This window comes from Pinus tabuliformis, chromosome 6, assembly GCF_031772625.1.
Source record: "Pinus tabuliformis cultivar Carrire ecotype Pingquan chromosome 6, CPIR1, whole genome shotgun sequence".
Lineage (NCBI taxonomy): Eukaryota > Viridiplantae > Streptophyta > Pinopsida > Pinales > Pinaceae > Pinus > Pinus tabuliformis.
In genome coordinates this window covers 1,410,819,969-1,410,840,628 of record NC_142292.1, presented here as the reverse complement: position 1 = coordinate 1,410,840,628, position 20,660 = coordinate 1,410,819,969, and the positions used below count along the sequence as shown (strand labels likewise).

General features: G+C 39.7%; 1 protein-coding gene across 3 annotated transcripts in view; it reads left to right on the top strand.

Annotated features, from left to right (window-relative positions):
* LOC149263930 (serine/threonine-protein kinase TOR-like) overlaps window positions 1–20,660 on the top strand; it is a 491,915-nt gene that overhangs the window by 288,617 nt on the left and 182,638 nt on the right. For all 3 annotated transcript variants that reach the window (XM_089426963.1, XM_089426958.1, XM_089426968.1), the window contains exons 36-41: window positions 2,636–2,704; window positions 2,876–2,986; window positions 3,074–3,214; window positions 3,301–3,429; window positions 3,562–3,745; window positions 3,869–4,083. In XM_089426963.1, the coding sequence (XP_089283089.1) occupies window positions 2,636–2,704; window positions 2,876–2,986; window positions 3,074–3,214; window positions 3,301–3,429; window positions 3,562–3,745; window positions 3,869–4,083 (849 nt within the window). The remainder of the gene's footprint in view (window positions 1–2,635; window positions 2,705–2,875; window positions 2,987–3,073; window positions 3,215–3,300; window positions 3,430–3,561; window positions 3,746–3,868; window positions 4,084–20,660) is intronic.

The window sequence follows — 20,660 nt, the reverse complement described above, 5'->3', positions numbered from 1 at the left end:
CGGATGTGTTAGAAATTATACTACATCCGGTGTTACTTGCATCCATGCGTTTTAATCGGCCCCAACTCTCTTGAATATTTTAACTTGAGACTTTATGTTGTTGAGTTGATGCTTATGGATCCTTAGAAACTTTTTTCTGGGTATTGGAGATAATTAATCCATCTGTGTTTCTAGCCTCATATACACGACCTAAGACTAGAACACCTATCTGAGCTACACAAACTAACAATGTTCATTAAATTTGTTGATGTGCCCCCACACTTTAAAGATGCACAATTGTCATGTGAGTTGTTGGACCACTTTAGCTAGGAGTAGGCCCATAGGATGTTGTCAAAGTCTTAACGAAAAGCATTGTGGATTATGTCACTATTGGTAGGTTGCTTATGGAGAGGTATCTTACCTTGTTTTGGACACCTTGTGCTCTACATTATATTGATTTGATGTTAGAGGATATAGGAAAAATTTCTTATATTAGGGATATTGTTGAATCATCCAAGAGCATAACAAAATTCATATATAATCATGTATTTGTGCTTAGCTTGATGAGAAGATTCACCAATAACAAGGAGTTGGTGCATTTTGACATTACACGGTTTACTGGTATCTTCGTATCTCTTTAGTTTCTCCTGACTTCTATGCAGGATGTGAAGAGAATGTTTCTTTAAGAGAAGTGTGTTTTATCTTTTAGTTGTAAATAAGAGGAAGAGACCATATGCAATATAGTTTCATATTGTAAGAGCTTTTGGGTGGGAGTGAAGGAGGTGTGTTGTTACTCAACCTTTGGTAAAGGCTTTTTGGTTGGTTGATGGAGGCAATCCCACAATGGGCTACATGTATGGGACCTTGAATAGGGCCAAAGAAGCCATTTGTACCTATTATGAGGATAAGGGGGAGGATGGGTTTGAGAAACTACTATTGATATGGAGAGTGATTGACAGGCAAGTGAGTTTTATACTCCATCACCCCCATTTATTTTGTAGGGATCTACATCAACCTTGCATTTTTGTACTTGTGTGGTTTTAAATTTGATGTTGAAGTGATGGATGGATTCCTCACTTAGAGGATGTTGCAATCTCCACAAGAACATGTGGAAATTTCTAAAGAAATGGAGCTATATAGGATGGTAGGTGGAACATTTGGCTTTGACATGGCTATCCAAGATAGGAAGACCAAAATGTCAAGAAATTTTGTCTTTTCCCAAATTTCATTGTCTCTTCATACTTTATTTGATGTTTCAACTTTCAACTTTCGATGTTTTTTGCATAAGTTTCTCTTATTTGTTGTAGATTCTTGGTGGAAAAGCTATGGCGCAGAAGTACCCAATATCCAAAAACGTGCCATTCGGGTGCTCAACCAAACTTGTAGCTCCTTCGGATGCGAGCACAACTGGATTATATTTTGAAAAAAATTACATCAAGAAGCACACCATGTTAAAGATTTTTAAACTAAATTTTCAATTCATTATAAATTATTATTTATTATTTTAAGCCCCATCACCCTCCAATTACTTTATAACATATGACCCTCATATAGGTTGGACTGCCAACACCTTAATGTCATGTACAATCTCCAATTATGGAAACACCTGATGTGGACGCCATCTTAGTGGATGGGTTTGACACCACTATTGCATGGAGGTTTGAGATAGAGAGAGTAGTCATGGAATTGGTCCTTGATTGGTTAGAGGAGGAGGCACTAGAGGAAGCAGCAGGAGATAAAGAGGTGGAGGAGGATGCGGAGGCACCGAAGGAGGTTGCAAGAGAGAGAGAGGAGGAGGTGACACCACCATATTTTGATACTCGGATAGATTGAGTTGGACTTAAGCGGTAGCATGGGCACTGATAGAGGACGTCAGAGTCTACCTCCTACTTCTAGAGGACGTCTGTACTAGGGATTTAAGAGATGATTCAATGTTGATGTGTGACATAGCACAAGACATCTTATACATCTTATATACTATTTCTGTTTTAATATTTATGTGGCAATGTGTTTATTTGATGCTGTTGTTGCTTTAGATGTTAGAAAAATTGAAAAGATAATAGTTCTGTATTTTTTTTAATTTTGCTTAAATGTTTGTTGATTTTTACCGATATTTTCCCGAATTGTACGATTTTTTCTTTTATGGATCCCTGCTGATTTTACACCAGTTTAAATTGAATTAATATCCATGTGTACTAAAATATAGTGAACTCCATCATTTTTTCCTCTACATTGTACAATTGTATGCATTTATATTTTCCTCACTCTTTCCATTCAAGTGGTTATCACAAAAATATTAGCTAATTCCTCTGAAGATTATCATGCTCTGAAACATATCTCCTCAGAGGATTCTACTTTTGAGGATGGGAGGTAATACCACAGTATATGCTGTCTTCGATGGTAATAAAGGTGAAACTTATTTTCTGCAGATGATGTGGATAATAAGAATCTCTAAACTATATTTTGGTTGTTTGCTATGTTCCTCATTTCTGTGCCTTATTTAGTTGTTGAATTGGAAATTTGATATCAATTTATTTTATTTCTTATATCTTCAGCATGGCACTGTTAGTTGCGTATAATATGCTGAATGCTAATTTGAGCCTTATCGGAATTTTGGAATACAATGCTAAACTTTTTGAGCTTAATTTTATTTTAGGTACTTGAGAGCTATGATCGTGCTTATAATAACATGGTTCGTGTACAGCAGTTGGCAGAGTTGGAAGAGGTGCCTTTTCTTTCTTTTTATCTGCATGGGTTTCAGTTTTTATTGTTATTGACTTCCACATATATTTTCAATATACACGTAAAACTTGAAAGGTAAGATTTGGGACAATTTTATACTCTTAGTTTTTCTTCATGTTTTAACTTATTTGTTGATTTTTGATGTCCATTACAGGTCATTGATTATTGCACAATGCCCACCAGCAATACTGCTACTGAAGGACGGCGGGCATTGATCCGTAAAATGTGGATTGATCGGATACAAGGAACCAAACGAAATGTTGAGGTTGATATTATTTCGAATTTTAGGGGGTCTGTTTGATTTCTTACCTTGTCTGGTCACTATTTTTTATTCTGGAAACTCTTCTTGCAGGTTTGGCAAGAATTACTAGCTGTTCGTGCATTAGTTCTTCCACCGACAGAGGACATAGACACATGGTTGAAATTTGCTTCTCTTTGCCGGAAAAGTGGTCGTATTAGTCAAGGTCATTCCACCTTGATCAAACTGTTGCAGGTAAAGTCCTTTTCAGTCATCACTTGCTTCATAATCTTAAAATTTTTGGAATGATTTGGCTGACTTTCTTAGCAAAAACCTTGCAGTATGATCCAGAATTGGCTCCTCCAAATACAAGATTGTCAGCTCCGCCTCAAGTTATTTTTGCATATTTAAAGTATCAGTGGTCTCTTGGAGAAGATAGTAAACGGAAGGAAGCATTCCATCGGTTGCAAGTACACAAAGTTTCCCATTATTTCAATTGGAATGCCTGGATTAGAATTGCATAAATGATTTCCTTGGACATTCTGTATTTTGTTGATCTAGGATGTTGCTAATAAGTTATTCTTTCTATTTCTTTCTTGAAGGATTTGTCTGTTGAGCTTGCTGAAGATGCACATTCTTTGGGATCTATGTATTTGTATCCCATTGCAACATCAAGCTCTGTTAGCCCTTCAAGTTCTGGAGTTTCTCTCCTTGCTCGAATATATAAAAAACTTGGAATGTGGCAGTGGGCACTAAACCCTGGACTGGATGAAGACTCAATACCTGGTGCTGCTATTCATTAACGTTCTTGTAACAGTTTGAAGCCTTACATATGTACTTATTCTGAGGCAGTTAAACTTGTAATTGGGATATCTTACTATTGTATTTTCATTATATGGATGTTTTCAGATATTCTTGTTGCATTTCAAAATGCCACGGAAATTGCTGGCGAATGGTCAAAAGCATGGCACAAGTGGGCATTGTTTAACACTGCAGTGATGTCCCATTACATCCATAGAGGCATGCCTGCTCTCACCAGTCAGTATGTTGTTGAAGCTGTAAAAGGATATTTTCGTTCAATAGCATTTGGTGCAAATACAAAAGGGGGAGATGATAGTTTGCAGGTATTGAAATAAAAGATTAGTCTAGAAATTTGCCTTTTATTTATATTTGCATTTGTTTTGAGTCTAAGGAAAGCCATGTGGAATGAAGATGAAGGAGGAATAAGGGAAAGTGCTTTGTGAAAATGATTTGAAAACAGGGTTCCACTATGTCAAGGTTAAGTTTGAGTGTTTTTGTTTAAACTGCATTGCTATATCATAACAAAAGATAGAATCCATGAATTTTAAGCTGCAAATATCTTATGGTTAAGTTGGGGTCCTAAAGTCATGGAGACTTTGAAGTTAAATAATAATATTAGTAGAATGGCTTTGCAAGAGAGGAGAGACATCGGGTTGTGTATTCATCTAATATGGGCCATTGTGAAAATTTGGAAGTCCCAAATTTCTACTGCAGCAAATGATTACTTTTCTCCTATTTGTTAATTACTTGAACAAATTATTTACTGTTTTCTACATTAAACACCGAAACTAATACACTGCAGCCTTCACCATTTAAATAATATGCGGAAACAAGAAATTGAACAAGAAGGAAATACACAATTATTTTTGGAAAAATGTCCCCAGAAAAACCCAATGTGGGAAAATTGGTGCAGCAGCTGAGGGTTTTATTATTGTAGTAGTAATTTCTGAGTACAATTCGTTGGATGCCCAACTGGCTATCCGATACCGAGAGAAACTGGACAAAACAAGTAGTGAGATGCTCTCACCCTGTCATTGGAAGAATCCGACACTGATCTTGCTGGAGAAGTGTTAATTTTTGTTATGTTCTATGCTTAGAGCAGTTTATTTCATTTTTCACAGTTAGCTCAATATCTTTTCTAGATTAGCAATCACATCAGCATTAAGTAAATTGTAGATAGAACATAAACGTAGATTGCAGAAGACAAGCCAAGACAAGAGGATACAAGATGTTGTTCTAGCCAGGGACAAACCCCAATGTGGGGAAGCCTTGATCAATTCTTCTTATATGTTTTTCAATAGTTCAACAGAGAGAGAGAGATAGTACATATATAACAGAAGTCAACACTTTGACTTATCTAAGTAATAGCATAGATCATGTCTAAGTAGATGATACATGAGGTAGCTGAACTCAGTTGAAGACAAGCTCCTTCAACTGATTCTCCCAGGTAACTCCATCACCACGCTGCACCTATCATTGTGCTGCTCCTCATCATCATGTTGCACCTCACCGTGCCGCACCATGCTGCAAACATGTGCCATTGCTGTACCATGTTGCCACACTGCTGTCCCATGTGGCATGCTGAACCATGTTGCCATACTGCATGTCCCATGTGCTTGCAGCACCATGCTTGCCACTGCTATCACATATGCTTGCTGCACCATGCTTGCCAGGCTGTCCCAATGTGCTTGTAGCACCATGCTTGCCATGCTGTCCCATTGTAACATTACTGTACCATGTCATAGCTTGCTCTCCTATTGTGTTTGAAGCACCATGCTATTGCTGCTGTCCCGTTGTAGCCTTGCTGTCCCAATGCACCATGCCATTGTTGCTGTTGAGATATAGACTGGTTAGGGCACTTCAGGTTGTTGCCACAACCCTCAAACAGTCATCTAGGTAGCCCTTAGTCTCCACACTATCCCTTACTGTGATGGCATGGCCTGCGGCCTACCACACAACCTTGCTTTAGCTTTTATGGCCCACACATCACACTCAAACCAATCCTTAATTTCTGCGGCGTAGGTAAGTAACGCTTCTCTCCACACGTGCTGCTGTTTTGGGCACTGTACAGCCACAAACACTTCCATGTTGTCCCTATTTTGAAGTGGTTAGGCATGCGGCCTACCACAATCCTAGCTATCACCTACAACCCTCTTCAAAACATAGTTCCTTACCTTGTTTGCTGCCCAACAGACTTGCGTTTAGCCCTGAACACACTCGGCCTTCTTGTTGTAGTAACCAACCCTCAAAACTGATCCTAGAAGGCTCCACGCTGCCTTCTTTTCCTCGTTGGAACGCTGCCTTAGCTGCGGCCTAGTTACGACAGCAAGGTTCCTTAACTCGGCCTGTTACAAGAGAGAACAGACCTCAAAACATCCACGGCTTGGCCTCTTGAATCTCCTTTACATCACACTGTACCAGAATCTCCTTAGGAAAACGTATGGGATAGCTGTGTAACATCCCTCATTACCTAGGGCACCTAACCTTCCTTGACTACGGCTAGGGGTAGTGTGTGAGTCTTCCTTAGGCAACAGCGTAGATAGGTCCTCCTTGACTGCGGCTGGGTGTCATGACCCCTTTAGGACAACATTTAGATATCTCCTCCATAACTGCGTTGAGAGCTAGATCATCCTCCTTAGGACTGCGGCTAGGGCATCCTTCTTAGGATTGCGTTTAGAGCTTCCTCCTTAAGACTGCGTTTAGGGCTTCCTCTCTTAGATTTCTCTTCCACTAAAAACCCAGAACAAGTGGAGAGAAATCAAGAGTGAAGTGTGTGTAAAATGTCTCTCAAGTCATCTCCTTTTATACTAAAACGTTGAGCACATGTGGGGGTTATTTGGTTGGTAGCCGACCTTGACGAATTGTCTTATAACACAAATAAATTCACAACTCCATGAATACTTATCGGAATCGGATGATCTTTAGATCAATCCTACAGCTCTCGATGAGAGGGATCCAAGAAAAATATCAACTGCCATATATAAGATGACCCACATGGAGTTTGGCCCTAGTTGCCAATTTGAACATAAAGAGCCTCTACGTCCCTTCTACGTCATCCTCTACACAGAACTGCATCAAACCCACGCAGTCGCTGCGTCACCTCTGCTTGGGACTGCACTACTCCTCCTTCAGATCCTTTGCTGGCTGGAACATTTGAATTTCTGCCTCCCGGTCTCACACCTTGACTCTCAGCTTCTGAAACTCGATTTCCTTAGTAGGAATTCGATCTCTCTCTAGGCTCTGTGCTGCCACTGCATCAGCTCTGCGTGGGCCAACGTCAGCCTCTCTGGATGTCGTTCTTCCCTCTCTGCCTTGTACTCTCCGACTAGGAAAATTGCCCTTTGGATACCATCCTTGCCCCTCACTGCAAAAGATCACTTCGAATCTCTCTCCGACAGTTGCTCTGCTTCAGAAATTCGATCTTCTGATCTCTACTCGATGTGTGTTCTCCAGTTGAGAACCAATGACCCAGATTAGATCCTAATTAATGGCTCAGATCATTTGGACTCAATTTTCGTCTTCTTCTAGATGTTTCACCCATAGTTTAGATTAATACCCTTCAATTATTTTAATTCCCTAAGTTTAGACTTAGGCCTCCATTAAAAATAATTAATTATTTTAATAAAATTGTCTCCAGGTGGAGTTTTCCAAAACAATTCCTGGGTATTGGAGAATGCATATTTCCAAGCCTCCTTGCAAATTTTGAGGCTTAGAGCACATCCGATGCTACCAGAAATCAACACTCCCTCTTAGCGTGGAATGTGCTTTAGTAATGCAACCTGCTGAAGCATCACCCTTCTTTGTAACATCTCCCTCTGCGTTTCTGATGTCTGACATCTCTACCCACCTACTACTGCGCAAATGCTGCATCTGTACTACTGCTGACACTGCCACTACTAACGTTGCATCCATACTGCAACTCCATCTCAAATTCTGCATCTGTGTTGCTGTTGGCCCTGCCATTGCCAACACTGCATCTGCACTTCATCCTTCTCCAACTGCTGATGCTATTGCATCAAGAACGGAAAAACATCCAAAATTACTGAACTAGTGTTCAGTATGATGCATCTCGTTGCTGGAGTTTTGATTGCTACTTGTCTCTACACTGACCCTCTAAAGCCTTTGCGTTGCTGCCAACCTTTGCTCTGTGCCAACTGTCTTGTTGTCAACTCTAGCTTTGTGCTGCTCAGTATCTGACGCTCCTAGCCACTGCAATTGTCACTCTGACACTCCTCTGCATCAATTGACCCGATCCATCCTGCTACTACTGATCTGGGCTCCCGTAGCAAGGTGTTGATTCGAGAGGTGGGGTCCTCAAGGATCCTTCTCAATTGCAATCCTTTCGAACTACAACTCTAGATCTCCCCACCTCCCTCTTGGAGATGACTGGATTGTCATGGTGAACTCCTCCTCCTCGATCTTCATGGATGCAACCTTCGAATCATGCTTCTCATCCTTGTCCTTCTTCCTAAGAGGACACTATGGAGCATAGTGACCGAATTCACCACACCTGAAGTATTTGATCTTCGAAACATCTTTCTTCTTCTTCCATTGCTCTTGTTGCCCCTTGGATGCGAGGGCTACATTCGCTTCCTCCTCCTTGGGCTTCGACCCACTGCTACTGCTTATGTCAAGTTTACACTTGACCAAGTCTCTTCTCATCTCCTTTTGCTTAAGAGCTGCCCACATTCCATCCCTGTCTAGCAAAGTCGCCTTGCCCAGGATGCTCTGGACAAAAACTTGCCACTCCTCAGAAACTGAATTCAGGGCTAGTCTTACCATCGTGGAACCTTGAGGTGTTGACACCACAATTTCCATCTCGTCTCGGAAGCGTAGTAAGGAACGGATCAATGCGTTCCCCCTTTTGCATCTGCATATATCTCATCCTTTGCTCCAAGTACATCTTCCGTTACTCGGAAGATCCCTGATATAGCGTTGACAAAGCATCCCACATCTCCTTGGCAGTGTCTCTGCCAGCAATGTGATAGACTTCATGATCCTTCACTCCATCGAGGATCATTCTCTTGGTCTTCGCCATTTCTCGCTTGTACTTCTTCAACGGATCTGGATCCCCGGGCTTAGCTACCACGTTGTCGAGGTAGATCTTGAGAAAACGCTCATCCAGAAGGCACGACATCCTTGCCTTCCAGATCACATAAGTGGATGCATCATCCAATCGATCTTGATCTCTCAATCCACTGGCTGCCATCTTTGCCAGTCGAAAAAGTCGAATGACCTCCTCTCTCCTGTCGCTGCTCAACAAATGAGAATTTGAATTCCCTAGCTAGGAATTCTCTGAGGAAGAAATTCCCTCAAGTGTCTCTCCTTTCTTTTGACGCCTTTTTGCCTAGCAACTGCATGCAGAAAACTGCGTCCCACCAGGAACCCCTTTTTGCTGAAGCTTTTGCTGCGCTGCTCCCTCTGTTGTTGACAAATCTCGATATGGAAATCCTACCTCTCTGCCGACTCAGTTAGAGAGAGGTTTACCACGAAAATCTTGCCCTCCTGGCCTGAAGTGCACAATCCCTCTAGGATTGGATTTGCTACCTATGCAGCACATTCAACTTCCCTTCTTCTTTCAACACTAGGCTCTTCTGATATTGTTCTCTTGTTTCACCTGTAGCTCTGATACCATGTGAAAATTTGGAAGTCCCAAATTTTTATTGCAGCAACTGATTACGTTTCTCTTATTTGTTAATTACTTGAACAATTTTTTTATTGTTTTTTACAGTAAACACCGAAACTAATACACTGCAGCCTTCACCATTTAAATAAAATGTGGAAATAAGAAACTAAACAAGCAGGAAATACACAGCACTTCTACACAGTTATTTTTGGACAAATGTCCTTGGGAAAGCATAATGCGGGAAAATCGATGCAACAACTAGGTGTTTTGTTATAGTGCAGTAGTAATTTCTGAGTACAATTCGTTGGATGCCCAACTGGCTATTCGATGCAGAGAGAAAATGGACAAAACAAGTAGTGAGATGCTCTCACCCTGTCACTAGAAGAATACGACATTGATCTCCCTAGAGAAGAGCCTCTGCGTCCATTCTGCGTCAACCTCTGCGCAGCGTTGCGTCAATCCCATGCACTCTTTGCGTCACCTCTGCTGGGGACTGTGCTGCTCATCCTTAAGACCCTGTGCTAGCTGGAAACTTCAAATTTCTGCCTCCTGGTCTCACACTCGGGCTCCCGGCTTCTGAAACTCGATTTCCTTAGTAGGAATTGGATCTCCCTCTAGGCTTTGTGCTGCCACAACATCAGCTTTGCGTGGGCCAGTCAACCTCTCTGGACGTTGTCCTGCCCTCACTGCCTTGTACTCTCCGACTAGGAAAATTTCCTTTCGGATACTATCCTTACCCCTCACTGCAAAAGATCACTTTGAATCTCTCTCCGACAGTTGCTCTGCTTTAGAAATTTGATCTTCTGATCTCTACTCGATGTGTGTTCTTCGACTGCCCATCGATGTCCTTATAATCCTCCAGTTGAGAACCAACGACCCATATTAGATCCTAATGAATGACTCAGATCATTTGGACTTGATCTCCGTCTTCTTCTAGAAGTTTCACCCACAGTTTAGATTAATACACTTTAATTATTTTAATTCCCTAAGTTTAGACTTAGGCTTCCATTAAAAATAATTAATGATTTTAATAAAACTGTCTCTAGGTGGAATTTCCTAAAACGATTTCTGTGTATTGGAGAATGCATGTGTCCAAAATTCCCTGCAAATTTTGAGTGTTAGAGCACATCTGATGCTACAAGAAATCAACAACCATTCTGTGTTCCTTTCCCCTTCTTGAGAGATAGTGTTTCCCTAACCATTTCTAGGATATCTCATCCAAGCTGAACTTTGGGACAATTTTCACTTTCAGGGCCATGGTTCTCTACAAATATTAGATATGGGACCTGTTACTCCTCTTTTAGCAGGGGTATCTATAGCATAATTTTTATAAACAGGGCAGTTTGTAACATGGCATACCCACCGTTTTTGATCTGGTTGCCTTCTGCTTTTTGGGTACTTTTACATTTCCCAAGGCAGTTTATGTTGTCTGAGGCACTCCATGTATATAGGGGCCATTTGTCACACCAGCCAGGGGAGTTTTCGTGCTGCTTATCAACACTTGGACACCTCCTATGCATGCCACATGGAAATTGTTGGAGTGCTGCCTCATTGCTCATTTATAAGCTGATTTTCACATGGTTTGAAGGCCATGCTGTTTATGGACACTTAGACACCTCCTATGCATACCACGTGGAGATTTTTGGAATGCTGTCCTCATTGGTCATTTATGGGCTGATTTTCACATGGTTTGAAGGGTGACCTTCATTCATGAGAGCGGCAAGGTATGTTGATGACTTGGATGGGTGACTAGGATGAGGTGGCATTCTCTTGAGATGTGTTGATAATGTGGATTTTCTTTGATGCATTGATTGAAGGGTAAGTGAGCTTAGAACGAGGATTGCTGGCATTATATTTAGACGTCACTTGGCTGGATGGGGGTTTAAGGACCCAAATTTTGGCTTATAAGAGCATATTCCATGCTTATGGAGTGCTTTGAGCCTTTGACCCAAGGCATAACCATGGGATTTCCTTTGAGAGGGTATTGGAGCATTGTTTGACATAATATATGGAGCTTTTTTCATAGTTCCGTCTCATTATTTGAATATTGTATCCCTTTCTTTAAGTTGTTGCATAAAACTTAGGAAGGTTGTCGGGTATCTTTGACTTGGGTCAGCATTAGGCCCTTTTCTTTCAAGAACCTTTGACCATCTACAACAAAGTTGGAACCTTGGAGATCTGTTGGGAACTCGTCCACTTCGTTTGAATCAAGTACAAATCAAGGACAAATTTTTGACTTGGGGCTTCCCCTTTCTTATCATGAGGTTATCGCACTAGAGGTGATGATTATTAAAGGCTTCTTTACATGGACACCTCATCACTTTTTTAAGGTTGCTTCTCTCACTTTCCTTAAGGCCATTGCTTGAACAATGAACCATTTCTTGATGTAATTGGAGTCTTGGACCACAAGCTTGCCAAGGAAATGTTGAAGATTTTTGGCTCAAAGATCACTTCACCATTGGACCACCATTTTTCATGGAGAATCATTGACCAATTGCACCATTCAAGGAGCCTTTAGAGGCTTGGTGTGGCAACTTGGACCATTTTATCTTCTGTTGGGGAGGATCGACTCCCTTTTGGTGCATTTTCTCATCAAATAATTGTACATGTGGCTTGACCGCTTTATTTTTATGATGTGTTAGATTACCTGATTTTAGGAGTTAGTTAGATTTACTTTTCTTAGGCTAGATCTAAGGAATTAATTTATTAAACAAAATAATGATATTTTATTGTAAAGGAAGTTAGATTTCACTCCAAAAATGGAGGAGAGCTTACTTATTTGTACTCATGGTTGGATTGTGACAACACTCCTCTCCTTGGAGCTTAATGTAAATATCTACATGAAGCATTTTTTGTTGTTGTGGGCTTACCTATGTGGTGGATGTTTTTGATTTAGAAGCTATTTTTTTCTTGGTTATTTCTTCTATATTATTAAAGCATTATTGTGATTGCTCAACACTACCACGAGGATATTAAGGTTGATCCATTTTAATCTAAACTTGTCACTTGGAAGGAAGACGTCTAAAGGCTCTTCTCACATGCTCTCCTTTGTTAGTTTGGGGTGAGTTTTAATACTTCTTGCTAGGCCATGCTCTGTTACTTGTCATAGTTGTCTTGTGGTTGAAGGTTTTCCCCATGGAGGGGTCTCTTCTAGTAGGGAATGATTTCATGATTTTTCCTTGATTAGTTGAGGGGTTAATTTAGCTATTGGATTCTAACCACTTGCCCTAATTCATAGGCACTGAATAACATACTTAAGAGGGTTTTCTCCTTGATCTCATCTTGCAGTTTTGTTTCCTTTTGACTACATAGCCCTAGAAGGATATTGACATTGATCTACATATCCCTCTATTATGTTTTTTCTCTTTTCATGTTACAAATAACTCGAAAACTTCTCCAAAAATAAGTTTCACTATGGCTACCATTGATATCACCTTTTTTCCCTTTTGATTAAGCCTTAGTGACTCTCACAGGGAAGACCCCCTTTAGTGTTGGAAACACTGAGAGTGGGGGTGAATCAATATTTCTCATCAATTAGTATTTTTAATCTTTCAAAGCATTAATTATCTTTAACATTTCATCAACATACATAGTAAACAACACCATTCAACATTGCACAATAATCAAGATAGTAGACACAAAGATTGTTAGGTGGAAAACCCCCAGCGGGTCAAGAACCACCGAACGCTTTTTAATATTTGTCTTCTTCTTCAAAAAGAATAATTACATCAAGTTTTTAGCTCCAACCGAAAGAGACTTCAACCACCTGATTTAAAGGCTTCAACTTGTAGGATGCTCCAACACCTTATTTACCAATTGCAACTGGGAGAACGCTCCAACGCCCTAGTTCTCAGGTTCCAATCTGACAGATGCTTCAATACCTTGTGTACCAGCTGCAACTAGATGGACGCTCCAACCTGCCCTAGCCACCACCCTGCCACCCTGAAGTGTTCTCAGGCTCCAACCTGAAAGTGACTCCAATCACCTGCTTTGCATCACCTAGCCACCCTGAAGAGCTAGTGGACCACATTTCACAATTTTCAGACTGGATACCCGTGTTCTGAATCAATATAAGAGAATTGTAATGAAGATTTTCCTGCTTTGCTCGGTATGTATATCACGTCAAGTCATAGCAATGTCACTGCTCAAACTGACCACTGTACAATCATATTTCAAACACTATTCACCAAACCTACTTCTGCTCAATCACAATGCCGAATCAACCCACTGCACATGCTGCACATCAAACCCTGGATGTCAATGCTGTCACATCAATTGACCACTGCACAATAGACTGTCACTGCTGCTGATATACAAAACCCAAAGCTGCCAATTGTCACAACTGAGAAATATTACAATCATCACTGTCAATAGCCCACTGTCACCTATCCAATGCACTGTCAAGAGAATCTCTGTCACATCAAGTGTTAGGGTTCTTATCACAGCAACCCAACATCATCAAGAAACTGTCATGTACAATGAACACTACCAAGTACCAAAAGACACTGTCAAATGCCAAGTATACTTTCATGTAGATCTCTGTCATACAAAGTCACTGTAAGATGTTATTGTTAAGCCAAGATTTGCTGCTATAAAAGGGATGACAATCACTGTCTTCACCAATTCATCAAGGTTACTTCAATCATCAAAAGAATGTCCATAAAAGCTATTGTCATCATCAATGGAATGCCATCAAAAGTGCAGACTTCAAAGGTTACTGTCACACTGTAATATAAGTTTCCAATATATCACTGTCATGTCATAATCTTGTCAAGGTCGGATCATAAAGTATGCTGTCATGTCATAGGGTCATTGTATCAACAAGGTTACCTTTTATTCTTTCAAGTATCACATTATGAGAGCTAAGTCACTCTTTCACTGCCTAGTCATAGATAAGGTTACTAATACTGTCTTCAAGTTGTTGTTACTGTCAACATAGTACAACAAGTGTCACTATCAAGGATCAATGCTAATTGGAACCCTCCTAATCTCAAGTTAAATGTCAAACTCTTGTCAATTTTATGAGTAGTAAATCAGACTTATGCATACAGTCCTCGGGTATCAACAAAGGATCACAAGAAGCAAAATAAATAATATCAAGGTTAATGTTAAGTCACTGTTCAAACTGTAACACAATCCTTCACTGCTCAATGATTTGAATTGTCACACACAATTGTAGAATGCCAACGAACTGCTCATCATTAAAACACCCAACATAAGTCTGCAACCCAATTGTGAAGCATATGATGATAACTTATTCAATGCTGCCTGGGTTTCCTCAATGAAACCTTACCATCATTTGCAAGGTACCATGGCTGCTTCCGGTTATAACTTAAAATTGCTGCAAGGAGTACTACTTATAACCTAGTTGAATATGCATAGGTTGAATGGCTAATGGTTGACTTCAATTCTAGCTGCTGGAGTAAGTATGTAAGGAGCTCAAACAACTTGCACTACCTGAAGTAATTGCAGTACTGTTCCTCCTTGAATCATAAGCCAAAGGTGCTCCAAAATACTAAATGTTGCTTCAGTAGAAGTGGGGATATAAGTCTGAGTATGACCGTAGGAGTCCAAAACAAATTTCATTGCTCTTGTGATAGTTTTTCCCCAACTGCAGTTGTAAATTGCTTTCAGATGTGCTCTACTCCGGAATTCCTAAACTAGGTTTGACCTGTAAAGAGACTCTATTATTTAAACCCTAACCGCAGTGCTTGAATGATGAGTGCCCTAAAAGGGCCAAATCTCAGAAAGGGTTGAGAAATTCTATAATAAGGAGGGATGAAGTCATCTACTTGAATCTTCAAGAAGGATCCCCAACGAACCACCAAAAATTCCCAAAAGAAAAATAAAAAGAACACCCTAACCTCTAAAAAAATTCATAAAAAAATTCACTGTCTTGTCACCAACCTCTTGCACACAGGTCAAATTTTAGAACTAGGTCTTTAGAAGTTTCGTTGAAGTTCATATATTTGAGGTCTAATGAAAGTGGTATTATATAGGTGTTTCATTAGTGGAGAGGGGCTTTCAAAATAGTGATTGGAGTAAGTGTAGGAGGATTTGAATTTTATTTTATTTTAAATTAAAGATATTTCATGTTAAGATCTTTGCTTTGGAGGTGAGGTTTAGCGCATATTTTATAGATAATATTTTGAATAGAAGGGGCTTCATAAGGATAAATTGGGTTCCTATGTTAGAGAAGGGTTTCATAATTTAATTTTGAATTTTATTATGTTGGAGCCCAAGTAATGAGGCCACTTGACTTTGGGTGAAGGTTTGGATATTAATGATGCCCAACCATTCCTTTGCAGATTCAAAATATGAAGCAAGATCTGTTTACAAAATGTTTTAACCACCCTTAAGATGAACAATCCTTGAATAATTTGCTGGCCAATGGTGGGGCGTCACGTCACCATCCTTGTGGGGTTTTAGCCCAGAAATTGGGGTCTTCAAGTTCAAACACACTTATCTCTCAATTTGGGAGTCCTCTCCAGGCATGCCACATATCACCAGAATCGGCTCGACGAGGAGAATCCATTAATGAGGATATCCTAGAAAAGATCAATGATTAGCTGCTTCAGAAATGCTCGGCAATTGTAGGGTACGTCCTTAGTCCAAAGAATCCAAACCCTAGGACTATGGTTTTCAACCATCATTTAGTGGAGCTTCCAACTTGATGTAATTCAGACAAATATAAGAGCGTTCATTAATCATTTGACATCAATGACAGGGGTTTTAGTCAAAATCAAATGCCTCTCGTGATTTCTTTCCCCCTTTGACATCAATGGCAAAGGGTGACTCCCCTGACAATTTTCTTTCTTTCTGTGGACCTGTAATTTTCTTGTGCTCCCCTTGACGAGAAGCCTTCCTCTCTTTTCTTGTAAAGTACTTGTCTACTTCGAAATGCCTTCCTCAATACTTGCTGCAATGACCTATCGCCCCTTGTCATGCTATGCTTCATACATATTGCCTTTGCTGAATATGGATCAACTTGCCATGACCTTCTGCAATTTTGCACTGCTAACCTGCTATTCATCAGGCTCTCAATGCTGATAACTCCTTGACTTCTTCTAATGATCTGTAAATTTTTAAGAGGTGATAATCACTGTGGACCTTTATTCCTCTAACTGTTCTTCTCCCCCTCTTCGAAATTCAGGGAGTCAACAAGCTGGATCTTTTAAAATAATGTATCACCCAACTGTTGGGTTGGATTCTCCTGAACCATGTCATTTTCCAATGTATTTATTGATTCAACATGATTTTTCGCCTTTACAAAACCTGAAAGCATGACTATTGAGACTTTCTTATCTGCTTGATCTTCTTGTACAGGTTTTATTATGCAAACCTTCTTGCACCTGATGTTAAGTTTGTCATTCATGGTTGATTCCATCTTGTACCTGCAACATTCATTATTGTGGTTGTCATTCATGAAAGAATCCATCTTGGTTATGTAATCTCGAGCTATGTGCCCATAGTTATGGCATTTGTAGCACTCAATATTGGGCCGGGTAATGGACGAAACAACACATACTTCCTACTATCAAAGTCATCGTGAAACCTGTCTCATGATTCAACAAACTTGGTTCTAGGGTATTGAAAATACCCTCGATATTTGTACCTTTCAAAAATTTTACAATCCCTAGCCATATGTCCAAAGTTAGTGCATGAAAAACAATAGCCATTAAATGAATTAGTGTACTTGGATGAGTTATGTTGTCTAGATGGTCTTCTGTATTCATTCTTCCTCAGAGACGATGGTGCAACCGTTTGTTGACATTTGTCCTTGATTGCCTTAGCATTATTTTTTGGAGCGGCAACATCTTAATCTTCTTTGTTCCTTCATCTTGATCTAAGTCACAGGACATGTCCTCCAAGGTCCCGTGTCCCGTATTTAATGTGTCGGACACGAAAATGACCCTAAAACATGTCGAAAATGTTTTTTAACGTGCCTTGGAAAACATAAAACGTATTCGGTCGTTTTCTTCGTGTCCTAGTCATGGAAAACGAGTATTCAGAGTCTAAAAAATGTTGCCCTAACGTTTTCTCTCCAGTTGAATACGTACCCCACAAAATCAATGGTTTAAAGCCGACACAATTATTTTTTCGGGGTTCTTTTGCTATTTTCCTCTGATGTCGTTGCCCTCTGTCTATGTATAATTGTCATGTGGAGCCGAGTCATCTCTGTGGACTTGTGGAGCCGTTTGGTCGCTGGAAGGTTTGGCAACTTGGCAACATGTATGAGGTTCACTGGTTTAGGTAAGCCGTGGCCCGTAGACCATATGTATAATGCCATAGACACAATTAAACTTAAACAGCAAGCCCATAAAAAAATGCTTTTGATTGTGTGTGCACTGTGCAGCTTACGCTGTCGAATTCCAGGGCCGGTATACAAATATAAATAAGTCTGTCCACTGTCCATTGTCATCTAATCAAATGATTATGTTACGATAATATAATAATGATTATCATTTATGTCAGACAATTTTCAACCCACGGGCCACTGTTTATTTTTAATAGTTTTAAATACCGCATTTCCACTTGCAATACGCTTAATACTATATTTCGGTATATATATATATATATATATATATATATATATACCGATATATATATAAAATGTGTCCCTCGTGTCCTGTTTCTGGGTCGCTGCGTTTCGTATTGAATACTCGTATTTACGTGTCCTCTGTGTCTCGTGTCCTCGTGTCATGTGACTTAGATCTTGATCATTCTTTTCGTCAATTTGATCTTGTAAAGTCTTGGAGCTTGTGCATTCGTCACATGGAGCTTTACCTGCTCTTTCTTCCTTCATCTTCAACTAAGCCAATTCTTGATCTTTCATGTCGATAACCCACAAGTGTTCCTTTTTCCATTCCTTGAGCTTGTGGATTTCAGTAAGAGTTGCATCAAGTTATTGCTTTTGAGAAATGTCTTCATGAAATATGCCTTTCAACAATCTCTGATTTGAATCCCTATTGTTAAATTGATACTTGGTTTATCAAACTTATAAAGATGTTTTTACATGTTAAAAATCACCATTAAAAAACTCAAAGTTAATGAAATGTGAAACATTTAGACAATTTGTAGCGAAAAAATGACAACAACAAATCACACAAAGGAAACGACGCCAGAAATTGATAACAGAGTTTGACTTATCTCAAAATCCTACATTTCTGACCTTGTCTTCAATGGGGAGACCTCTTTATTAAGGCTCAAATGCAAAAGCTTTACAAGGCAAGGCTTAACAAGCCACTTCTAAAACCAACTTTTAGATCTGCAACTCTGATACAAATTTTGACACCACAGGTGTATTTTGCGTGAAATACTGAGACTTTTGAGTATAGACTCTGCTACGCTACGTTTGCCTTTTCTGCTCAAGACCTCAGACTCAAATTTTGATTGCAGATTTGGATTCCACACGAAATTCTGTAACTTTGAGTATAGACTTGATAGGGTTTTCATAAAGTCCCCTAGATGTCCCTCGAGAGACTTAGCTTCGATCTATGTGTCTACAAAAGTATCGTACACCTCGAAAAATGTGCTAGCTTTGTACTTTGCCTCAATTTGTGTGAAAAAGTACAGTACAGTCTCGAACTACATGCCAAATCTGTTCAATCTCGATTTGCATGCCAATACTTCACCTCGTATTGCGTGCCTCTTTGCATTGGGATGCATTCCGATAAAATAATATTTTATATCTTTGGTGGAGGTCTACTATCCTGTTGGTGGTGGTTCTAAATTGGTGGAATCGCCAGATTTAGTGGTACATTTGGCGAAACCCCGCTATATTTAGCAAACTGTTTAGTGAAGGTTTTGACGATGAATCTTTGGTGGTGTTGCCAAATCTGGCACGATCCTTGCTAAATCTAGTGGATATGGTTATTTTTAACAAACTTTGGCACGCTTCATGAGGTGCCACATGTCGCCCTTCCATAGGGCCACATCATCCTAGTCAAACCACAAACATCATTAGTGCTTAGTCAGTGCCCAAGTCAACCAAGTGCCACGTCATCTGTACAGATTGTATTGACATGCCAAATGTCAGAGGTGCGAATTGTACAGGCTTGCCATGTGTCAGTCGTGCGGCTTGCTACATCATCCTTGACTTTGACTTTTTGCTTGAGTTGACTAGAACTTTGATTGTGAATAACTTTTGCATACAGACTTAATTTTAGCCCGTTGAAGTTGCGTTGGATTCATTTTTTTGAGCTCTACACAATGACACTATTTTCACTCGAATATGAAGACGTTGAATTTTTGGCCATTTTTGGATCAAATCCTCACCACTAAGACCTTTTGGACCCCCAAAAGGCTAAGTTTCAAAAAACAAGTGAGGTAATTGCCTCCCCACTTGATCAAAGTTTTTCACTATGTTCTGTGTACCTGGATCATCATATGAAGTTGTGCAAAATCCATAACAATTGAAAGTACATTGCTAGCTAACTGTAATTTTCCACACCCTCCTGCATTCATTACTTCAGATACTATGCATGCACTAAACATCAAAACATAAATAAATTCAAGGATGTTAACAACAATGAACCAACAACATATTTAATTCTCTTAACAAATTCTCACGACAAAATCTCATGATGCAACGCTGATGCTCCCTGATACACAACACCATTAGGTTTCAAAACATCTTCTTTGTCGACGTTTGTAGACATAAGTGAAAAGTTATTGCTTGCATTCACGAGCCTTTTCAATTGCCTTGTGCTAATCAATGAAGAATCATCTTTCATTCGATGAGCTTGAACAATGTATTCCACACCATCCTTGAAATGATGATACTTGTTTTCCTCCCTGAAGTAGATAGCCTTCCTATCAAACAATTTGTTGAAAAGTGTAACTAGGTTCGGTCTTCATAATGACATGTAATTGTGATTTTAGTAAATGATTTAAAGAAGAAAAATAATATTGTTATTGTGATGCGTGCTTCATGGGTTTTATGAGCAAGAGATTTTATTTTTAGATGGCTCCCATTGAGAGCCTTTAGGATTTATCATAAAAGTAAAAAAGAGTCAGTGTCATGTATGAAGAACCCTTCTTGGGCATGTTACAAATGTATATGAGTTAATAGAATGGTCTAGTAGCCCTCCAAGACAAGCACAAGGTATCCTTCTTCATGTCGGCTTCAATATGAAATGCAAAAACTCATGTCGGCTCACCTAAATGAAGACAACGAGTCATAATCTCATGTCAGCTAATTACATGGACAAACTACTATAAATAGGCAACTTGGCCTATTCCACAGTCAACAAGTTCGGATCTCTCTACAAT